The sequence below is a fragment of the Danio rerio genome, chromosome 20 (assembly GCF_049306965.1).
Source record: "Danio rerio strain Tuebingen ecotype United States chromosome 20, GRCz12tu, whole genome shotgun sequence".
Taxonomy (NCBI): Eukaryota; Metazoa; Chordata; class Actinopteri; order Cypriniformes; family Danionidae; genus Danio; species Danio rerio.
This window is the reverse complement of record NC_133195.1, coordinates 44,523,303-44,534,360: the sequence shown is the minus strand read 5'-3', so window position 1 is coordinate 44,534,360 and position 11,058 is coordinate 44,523,303. Positions and strand designations below refer to the sequence as shown.

At 36.4% G+C, this 11,058-nt stretch overlaps 1 protein-coding gene across 1 annotated transcript in view; it reads right to left on the bottom strand.

Annotated features, from left to right (window-relative positions):
* Positions 1-3,383: 3,383 nt before the first annotated feature.
* man1a1 (mannosidase, alpha, class 1A, member 1) overlaps positions 3,384-11,058 on the bottom strand; it is a 217,232-nt gene continuing 209,557 nt past the window's right edge. The window contains exon 12 of the mRNA XM_689343.11: positions 3,384-4,456. Coding sequence (XP_694435.2) covers positions 4,330-4,456 — 127 coding nt within the window. The 3' untranslated portion in view covers positions 3,384-4,329. The remainder of the gene's footprint in view (positions 4,457-11,058) is intronic.

The window sequence follows — 11,058 nt, the reverse complement described above, 5'->3', positions numbered from 1 at the left end:
TCCAGTGGTATGGACTGCTTTGAATTCATTGGTTTGCATCTTGTTTTCCATTTAAAGAACTTGCCGTCTTTGTCATCCTACAGTAATTGTCCTATCCTTTTCTACACGGAGAACCCCAATATACTGATTCACAACGTTGTGCTTTCATGTTAAATCAAACGAACACACGAACAGACAAACAGATTAAATGATAAATCACAACAGCTAGGCCAAAGTATGTTCAATTCACATTTGGTGGTACATTCAAACTAATATTCACTCCCCTTTTTACGAACACTGCCCATCTTGTCCTAATAAAACACAAAAGATTCAAGCAGCTTTATCGCTGTTTCCAATGGAAGTCCAGAAAACGTGGTGATGGTAAATAATATTAATAAACAAATAAAAATCAGGGGTCCGTTCTTCGTACCTTGCTAAAACAATCTTAGATGATTTGTCAGATTCTGGAACATTTAATCCTGATAGCTGATCTCTGGCTAATTTGGAATCAGATTAAAATGTCTAGATGAACTGACATGATATCGCTGCATGTGTTTTGAGGGACAGATCTATATCGATCCTCGAAATTGTGATGAGCAATGCAACATGGCTGACGGCACAGCAGTGTTATGACATCATCTGATTAATATTCAATTATCCATGTGAGCAAAACAGTATAAAATTTGTAGTAAAAAGTTTGTTAAATATGATACGCAATACATTTTTACATCTGTTGTGGGTTGCAGGCTTTACACTTTCATGTGTTGAGAGTATTTAGCAATTTATTTAGTTTATTTAGTTTAGAATGAATTTTCTTTATTATATTAGCCCAGGCCTATTCAAGTTTCTTAATCGGTATATACAGGAATAACTGTATATTTAAATGAATTCTGCATCAAAAAAAAAAAGCGGTTTGATGTTGGTAAAGGCGTCTGCAACTTTTGCAAAACATCAAATCACTCTCATCTTAGTTGTCAAAACATGTGCATTGTATTTTAATTGTTAAAAAAAAAATCGAATATTGTGCATGTCTATTATCATACACGAACTGTACTAAAGCTGGTACCTTGGTGTGCATTTGTGTCTAAAAAATCCATAATAATAAACACTCTCTTTGAACCCTTTGGGGAGAACCACCCCGTGACTGTTTGTTCTGTTATTTTGGAGTGCAGATTGCATACTTTTTTCCCCCAAGTCTATATAAGTACTACTGTAATGCTGCGTTCACACTAGACACGGAAGAAGCACCAGGCACGAGTGATTTACGAGTGTTAAGTCAATGCAAAGATGCAAATAAACATCTTGCGGCGGGATACGTGCAAATGAGATGCACAAAAGACTGAATTTGCCCGAATGAAGCGGCGCGAGTTGAGTGTTTTGCATGATTGACATGAAAATCTGGAAAATCTGAACTTTAGCAGACATTCGCACCGCGTTAACCAATCAGGAGCTTGCTCTTGTAGGGAAGTGATTATGATGTAGTTCCTGTAGTTGGTGTCCCGAGGGGAAATCCTCCTGTCGAACCGAAATACAGTTGATCAAACTGGGCTCGGCTGGTGCCGGAAGTACTGCTGAAAGCTTCCCTCATCCAGGTATAGTTTCTGGAGGGGTTTATGAGCTCACAGAGCTAGGTGCACCTCTGAATGGATCTTGTGGACTAAGACATGGCTCCAAACGAATCTGCGCTGTTTTTCAGTCTTCCTAAAGCACATAAACACAGCTATTCTCACAATAAAATCCATGTTAGCCATTTAGCAACAAAACTAAAGTCACCGGGCAGACAGAAACCCTGCCCATGATGCAAATCCGCGTCTGTTGTGAAGTGAATTTGACGCATAAATGAAACGAATTTGACGCACAAATGAAGCGAGTAAATCTCAAAATGTTCATGCATCTTCTTACATGCGGATGTGCGATTTAAGTCTGGTGTGAACACAGCATAAGAAGATATCAGATTCCGTACTTTCAGTATTACCTTTGCTTGAAAAGACCCGATCTAATCCTGTTCATATGTTTGAGCTATGGATTGAAAAACAATCCTGGATCATGTCAAATGGTCAGTAACCAAATCCAGCTAATTGAGTAATCCATGTATGAAGAACGGACCCCAGGAAGGGAAAGTTATATTTATATCATCTTCAAACAAACTTCTGCACTGCTCCAAAATCTGTTGTGTTCTTGCAAACTTGCTTGCCAAATTTTAGATCTCTTGAGAAATGTTTTTCTCTCACAAAGCTTTTAATTTCCCTGAAAAACTTTTCATTAGCTAAACTTTTAAAAAGGAGATGATATGATTTATTTAAGCAGGAAAACAAACTATTTTAGTGCAACAACATTTCTTTGTTAGAAAACTCATTTTTGAAAGGAAACATGGCGCTTTGGGTTTTAGAAAAGCGCATTATAAACAAAATGTATTATTGTTAATATTATTAAGTTTCTGTTTGTGTCAAGCTATTTTGGGTAACTAAATTAACATTGCATTCCTCAAAGAAATATACCAATCATTTTGATTGTTTGTATGTCCTCTTAGAAAACTATTGCATCAATGGGGAGAGATTATAAGAGAACGCAACTGTTGTGCAATAGAATAATTCTAGAGGGAATGTAATACATTTGTTAGAAAATGGAATACATTTCTGAAAGAACTTTTCTAAAGGAATGCGAAGCTTCTCAAAAAATTAAATACTTTGCATTGCTTGCCATTCCCAGGAGAAAATATCCTCACAAATTACATAAAAGCCGTACTTTTAATAAGAGAATGCTCATTTTGGTGGGGAAGCACAACAGATTCACAAGCAGGTGCAAAGTTCATTCAGGGAACACAATGTTATTGCAAACAAACACTAAATCACCGAAATATAATTCCCCTCTATCATCTAATTTTTCCATCACCACATCCCATTAGAAGCTCTGTAGATTCCTGCCCTCCACACCTACAAAAATAAAGACCCCCTTCACCCTCTTGATTAATAAATTAACACAAAGTACTCTATTATACATGTCAAAGATAAAAAGTCTCGTCCTCCTTTGATTTAGTAAACAATTAAAACAGTTTTTACACATTCTATGCAACAAAAGTAAGCTCACGAATGAACGACTCTACACTACCTGACAAAAGTCTTGCCGTCGATCCCAGTTGTAAGAGCAACAAATAATAACTTGTTCTACTTCTAGTTGATCATTTGGAAAAGTGGCAGATTTTCCAGATAAATCATCTGTTGAATGCCTCCCAATCGTCCCAAATCCTGCAGAAGACCTATTAGAACCCGCATAGACCCAAGATTCTCACAGTTCAGTAAAGTTTGGTGAAGGAAAAATCATGGTTTGGGGTTACATTCAGTATGTGGGTGTGCGAGAGATCTGCAGAGTGGATGGCAACATCAACAGCCTGAGATATCAAGACATTTGTGCTGCCCATTACATTACAAACTACAAAAAACGGCGAATTCTTCAGCAGGATAGCGCTCCTTCACATACTTCAGCCTCCACATAAAAGTTCCTGAAAGCAAAGAAGGTCAAGGTGCTCCAGGAATGGCCAGCCCAGTCACCAGAAATTGACATTATTGAGTATGCCTTGAGTAAGATGGAGGAGGTATTGAAGTTGAATCCAAAGAATCTTGATGAACTCTGAGTCCTGATACCAAAAGATCAACTAGAAGTCAAGTTATTATTTGTTGTTCCTAAAACTTGGATAGGTGACAAGACTTTTGTCAGGTAGTGTATATCCATAATGAGGGTAGAACGACGCTTGCGGCGAAATTAAATGGAGCGTTGCTATTAAAAATGGACTACATTGATCAGTTAAGACTAAAAGGCACTAGTTGACTTGGTTTCACTACCTTGCTGTCGAATAAAGCCTCAAAATACTGAACCAAACCTCAACGCCGAAGAAAAAAAACAGACAGCAAGAGACGCCGGCGAAGTTTCAGTAGACAGATCTCACATCTTCGCTCATGTAAACACACATGATGCCAAAAAAAAAAAAAAAATACAAAAAGATGTGGACGTACTTTGAATCACCTATGGCTTTATAAAGTGTGTGAGAGGGCAAGTGTGATGGAAAACGGTCTGGTCTCCTCACAGAGGAAAAAAATGGTCCTTCTGGGTCTCCGAGGCTCAGAAACGTGTCCATAGTGTTAAGGACAGAAAAAAAAGAGAGCAGGAGGAGGGCAGGGGGCAGCATGCAGATTCCTGAAAAGAGACGGCAGAGGAAGGGGGAAAACACATAAAGCTCCAGCAGGAGTCCTGGAGGATAGAAACTCTCCAGCCGCAACGCTTTGACGTCCATTGCTCTTGTCCACTGCCGAAGGAAGTTGTGTTTCAGTGGCGTTTCTTGAGATGGAATGAAGTTTACTTGAGATGGTTTGGTAACTCTGGGCTCTCTTTCTTGATGACGGGTAAGGGATGAGCCTCTGTGTTGAACACCCAGTGGTCGAAGGGCAAGTGGTCGTCGTCTGAGAACAGCAGATAGAGATATCTGAAAAAAAAGAAGAAAAAGAAATTAAGACAATTCCCCAGGTGTGTTCATCTGTTACCTACAGGAGATAATCAAAGTGAAGAGACATTTCTGGTGTGAACCCATTTCATATTTCTGTGTTTCTCAGTAGTTGAAGTCCTCAAAGTTGGGTAAACCTACAACCTACAGCTCAGTAAATGGGTACAACAAATATGTATTGTACAATCCTATTTGCTGAAACAATAAAAGAAAAACTAAACGATGGTGTTATCAAGACTTTCAAAAAAAGGGCATATAAATGAGCATACTTAAAAAAAATCTAAATCAAAATATTAACAAACTTTCAAGGATTTCAGAGGCTGATGACTGTTAAACACATCATAATAATCTCATGAAAAGGGTCCATTTGGAAACATGTGCATATATGTCAATCAGAAGCAGTAAACATCAAGGTTATGAGAGGCAAATGATTAGTAAATTCATCTTTTTTTTTTAGGTTTTATAATAAAAACAATAAATTATATATATTTTTTAGTAAATATAGAAATACATTACTCTCTTAAGGCTAATTTATGCTTTTGCGTCAAGCACACACATATGCTCTCTTTAATAGCATTCGCCGCGAATAAACGACGTCACAACAATGCATAGCGCAAGCTCTGTGATAGCTTGTTAGCTGTGACCAGTGTGGGTGGTGCGGTAATCCGAGTGATTACAAGTGTCAAGTCCTGTGAAGTAGCTCTAGACGAAAACTGTTGTTCATTGTTTACGTTGTTGCACGTCTGGCACTTTCTGCCTCTGAATGAGCAAGTTTTAGCTACTTGTGCATTAAGGTAGTGTTAAAAAAAACTCCCATGAGGAAACTCGACAAAGAGGAACATAAAAACCTACTGCCAGCTAGTGTTTCAGAAGTGTTATTGTTGAGCAACACAAACAGCATGCAAAAGTATTAATTGACGACTATCAGCAAGGCAGGTGCCGTGGGTCTTGCCAATCACTCGATGCAGAAGTATAAATCAGCCTTTATACAGGTGTTCTTTATATATTACAGTATATTACGTCACAAGTAAATATAGAATATAGCATATGCAACAACTTTTTAACAAGATGGAAATTATTCAGCTTTGGAAGAAAAAAAGACCCCTTAGAATGTCTTAGTTTATTAAGTTATTAGGTATGAATTGGAGTAAGATGATAATATTGGTTTTATTATTTGAAGGTCTGATAACATTTCTTATAACAATTTTTCTTGTAACAAAATTATTTTTACTGCCATATGAAGTAGTAGTAGTATTAATAGTAGAAGCTGTTGTTTTGGTGTTATTATTTTTTCAATCAAATAAATTATTATTGTCATCTTAATATAACAAAGTTATTTTTCTTATATCGAAATTATTTTCATAGCCATTTATAGTAGTAGTAGTAGTTGTAGTAGTTGTTATTATATTTTTTGTTATTTTTCCAATAAAATATATTGTTATTGCCCTCTAAATATAACACAATTATTTTTCTTATAACCAAAATTATTTCATTGCAATTTATAATAATAATAATAATAATAATAATAATAATAATAATAATAGTAGTAGTGGTTGTTATTGTTATTATTTTTTTGTTATTTTTCCAATCAAACTAATTCTTATTGTTGTCTAAATTCATTCATTCATTCATTCATTTTCTTTTCGGCATTTTCTTCTCGGCACAGCGGAATGAACCGCCAACTTATCCAGCACGTTTTTACGCAGCGGATGCCCTTCCAACCAAAACCCAACTCTGGGAAACTTCCACAATCACTAATTCACACGCACACACGCACGCACGCACGCACGCAAGCAAAATTTCATTGCCATTTATAAGAAGAAGAATGATAATAATAATAATAATTGTAATAATAATAATAACCATAGTAGTTGTTGTTATTATTATAATTTGTGCTATTTTTCCAATTAAAAATTATTATTGTCATCTAAATATAACACAATTATTTTTCTTATAACAAAATTATTTTTATTGCCATTTATAATAATATTAGTAGTAGTAGTAGAAGTAGTAGTAGTAGTTGCTATACATTTTTTGTATTTTTCCAATCAAATACATTCTTGATGTTGTCTAAATAGAAGTTATTTATCTTAGAATATATTTTCATAACCATTTTTAATAATATTAATAATAATAATAATAATAGTAGTAGTAGTAGTTGTTGTTGTTGTTATATTTTTTGTTATCTTTTCTCAATCAAATAAATTCTTATTGTCACCTTAATTTTATTACAACAAGATTATTTTCATTGCAGTTTACTTTTTTGTCGCTATTTTATTTTTTATTATATATATATATATATATATATATATATATATATATATATATATATATATATATATATATAATTTTGTTAAATATAAATATATTCTGACAACAAAATATTGGGCAAAACATGATGTTACTTACAGATCTATAATAATAGTAATATAATTACATCACATAATTTAGTTATAAATACATATTTCAAAAGACGACGGTTGCATTAGTTCATCATTCATGTCTACAGCAAAAATGGTGAGCAAATAGTCACATGCCATAGTTTAATACTTAGTATGCACAACAGCAAAACCATAAACATCACTAATTATCTCCTTTAATGCTAAATGGCCCAAGTAAATCTACCTCTTAAAATCCGACTGCTTAATTCCCAAACAAAACATGGACATCCCCCAAGTGCTGATGAAGTAAAATATCCTCAGCCAAATGAAACACTGCCAACATGACGACAACAACAACAACAATGTAAATAAGAAATGAAGATTGCTAACTGCAACAATTCAAAACACTTTCCTCCTCCTGGCTAAGAGAAACAACTTGCTGGCCGACAGCCAAAGCTAAAGGACATTGTTTCACAAGTGAAGGCCATAATTCAAAAACCAGCAGCCAATAACAAGAAAAAAACAACAACATCAGGTTAGAAGGCACATCTTTATTTGGAAGGCAGAGTGACATTTGTTAAAAATTAGTCGATAAAGTTTAGCTGAAGACGCCAATGCTGACGCTTGTTTCCTGATGTTGTTGTGACCTCCATAATACACTTTCTAACCCTCCTTTCCTCTCAGAACAGACATGCATTTGCTGGAGATTTGCTGATGAAAGGCTCTGCTCTCCACTGGCCCTGTGTAAATATAAGCTGTTGACCTCAGGCCTCCAGAGTTAAAGCTAAATCATGCGCATCCACTGGATGAAGCGCTCCTGGAGGCTAAAACCACACCTGGCCTGCTTCTGTGATCTCCAGACCTTCAGTTTTAAAGCTCTGTCAGTAGAAGGTGAAGGCCATTTATAAATGAGGCTAATGAGCAGATATGCTCCTCCACAATTTAACCACTTAAAAAATGTACTCTGAATGTCATGTATACGTGCGAAAGGAGGAGCTGTGGGGGGAGGGCTACTTTTTCAGTAATGTTAGTTTGTGTAATACACGCTTACGTAAATCACATTTATGTGGCCCACAAAACCCTGAAAACTTAAATAAGTTTTATTAATAAACTAGATGTAATTTAAGTAAAGTTTTCAGTGTTCTGTGGGATGTTCAGTGTATTCTGATCTACAGTTTTCACTGATTAGCTATTTTAAATTATCTGGGATGCGTTTCCCAAAACCATCGTTAGCCAACTAAGGTCGAAAGATTCGTTGTTACAAACATAGTTCACTGACTTGCCATTTCCCAAATCCGTCGCATTAACAACCATCTGCAAACTGCGTCGCAAACTTGAGCACTCGCAACTACAGCTCTGGAGCTGTAGTTAGAAACATAGTTCCTGGCTGTGTTCTATTCCCACTTATCCCCCCTATGCCCTATTCATTTAGAACATTCAACGTTGGAGTTATTAAAAAAAAAAAAAACATTAAGGTTATCTCTCTTAGGTGTAAAATTGCTTTCAAAGTATTTTTACCGTTCAGTTTTAGAGATCTTCATGTTTACAATTGTGCATCCTTTGCAGTGCACTTTGAAAACATTGATGTCATACCTTTTATCATGTGTAGTCAGATAAGGTGAGGTAAGGTAAAATTAATTGTCCCAGTTATGGAAATTTGTTGAGGGCAAGAATCCAAGACAAATTCCCAAACTGGGACATTAAGGTTTACCTTACCTCACCTAATTACACACAACAAAAGGTATCTTTTCTATGTTAAAGGGAGTTTTTTTTTCTAACCATCTCTGACAGTGATGCGTTTCTATTTCTGCAATGCTGCGGCAGAACTTCATATACTACTATGCCAATTATCACCTCAGGTACAAATTATGTGCTATATTTAGTATTAAATACTACCAATTTCGGCGCCTAGACAGCAGCTCTGCACAAGATATTTAGCCAGATAAGAAATGGTTGTGCCCAACTGAGCTTGGTTTCTCTAAAGGCTTTTTTCCTTTCACTTTCGCCAATTGGTGAAGTTTGTTCCTTGCCACGATCACCACAGGCTTGCTTTGTTTGAGGTTTGTGAAGCAACTTTCAGCAGTAAAAATTAAACCACACTGAACTGAACTAAACTGTAAAACTCTGAAAACTGGACTGACACGGACTTAATTTGAGTTTTTAATTTCAAGCAGCTTTGACACAATCTACACAGTAAAATCGCTCGAGAAATAAAGATAAATTGAAAAAAGATGAGTTTAAATACTCAATACTAAAATAATTACATATTTTATGTGGCATTTATTGTCATATTAATAAATGCAGCAGCAGATATTTCACCTCAGATCTTCAAAAAAAAAAAAAAAAAAAAAACTTGTGGTGTGTGTGGGTCTTAACACCCCAGTATAGTGAAGGGGTGAGTACCACCTTTAGGATGAAATGTTAAACCCCGGTTCTAACTCTCTGTGGTTGTTAAAAATCCCAGGATGTCCTTCGAAAAAGAGTAGGGGATTAACCCAGCATCATGGCCAAATTTGCCCACCTCTGTCCATCATGGCCTCCTAATATCATAGGCCATCCCCATATCATTGATTGGCTCTTCACTCTGTCTCCTCTCCACCAATCTCCCGGTGGTAACTGGTCTGGTGCAATATGGCTGTCGTCACATCACCCAGGTAGATGCTGCACACGATTTACGATTTGAGTGTTCAGAAAGGTGCTATATAAATGTAAGGAATTATTATTACTATTATTTATTATCATTATTTATTAGCATCTGGTTTGAAAACAAAAGTCTCAACAGTGACTCAGGGCAAATGAACAACGACTGGCACTCCAGGCTCTTCACTCTGTCTCCTCTCCACCAATCTGCCGGTGGTATGTGGTCTGGTGCAGTATGGCTGCCGTCACATCATCCAGGTAGATGCTGCACACGATTTGCGATTTGAGTGTTCAGAAAGGTGCTATATAAATGTGTAAGGAATTATTATTACTATTATTTATTATCATTATTTATTAGCATCTGGTTTGAAAACAAAAGTCTCAACAGTGACTCAGGGCAAATGAACAACGACTGGTCCAGACAGCCAAAAAGCTTGTCACTGGAATCTTGTTGCGTCCCGTTTTGTTTGGAGTTGAAACAAAACATAACGACACATTCAAAATATAAATCCAAAACCTCAAGGTTGTTGGTTTGATTCCAAACAATGACTAATAAATGCTTTGCAAGCTGCTTTGGATGAAAGTGTCTGTCAAATGAATAAATGCAGTAAGCAGGCCTTAGGTAACAGCGGTTAGGGAATGACATGAGGATGAGTAAATGACCATATTCTCATGTATTGCGTGAACTCTGGCTTCAGTGGTGGAGCATGTGAAGCACAGCAGATGTAGTGGGCTGAAGAAGTGAGTCATGCCCACAAACACACTTGAGAGTATTTCTCTGAACCGGAAACTGCGATCCCTCAGCCCGCCAGATAGTCTGCCTCAGAAGAACAATCATTACTTAATACGCACTTACAGTGCAAAAGTGGCAAACGCTAGCCAGGAGCAACAGCAGCATAAGAAACGGCCAGAATAAAAGAGAAGAGAAAGCTGAAAACAGGCTTTTCTGGATGTGCTCTCTCATTGAATCGGCAAGTCTTTTTGTGTGTGCGCTCAATTGTGTCCGCTTTGCTCCTTCTGGCCAAAGGGCAAGCACTCCTCCAGAGTATTAAAGACAGGAGAAAATGGAGAGCCGATGTCAGCCGACGCAGGATGAGACTGAGAAAGTGATATCCTTTTTAAACCGCAAATCAAACAAAGAGCTGGAAAAGATACGCTAAAATAAAATAAAATAAAAAAAACAGGATACATAAGTGCACTGTGACCTCGCTGACATCTCAAATCTTCGTTGGTGACACTTTAGTTTAGGTCACAATTCATGCTATTAATTACTGACTTCTATTACTAAAAAAATAACTGTTCATTTGTAATATCTTTATTCGTTTATGATCTTATTCTGCATTCCTAATCCAAAACCAAAGCTTCTTTCTTACTAACTATTCATAAACAGCTAATTAGTAGTTTATTAGGCGAGTAGTGGTAGTTAATGGTTTAATAATACCATGAATTGTGACCTAAACTAAAAAGTTACTCTTTCTTTTTTATTCGTAACACTTAACAATTACCCATAGATTTATACACTAGATATCGCATAGGGACCCTGAGCATGCGTCAAAAGTGCCG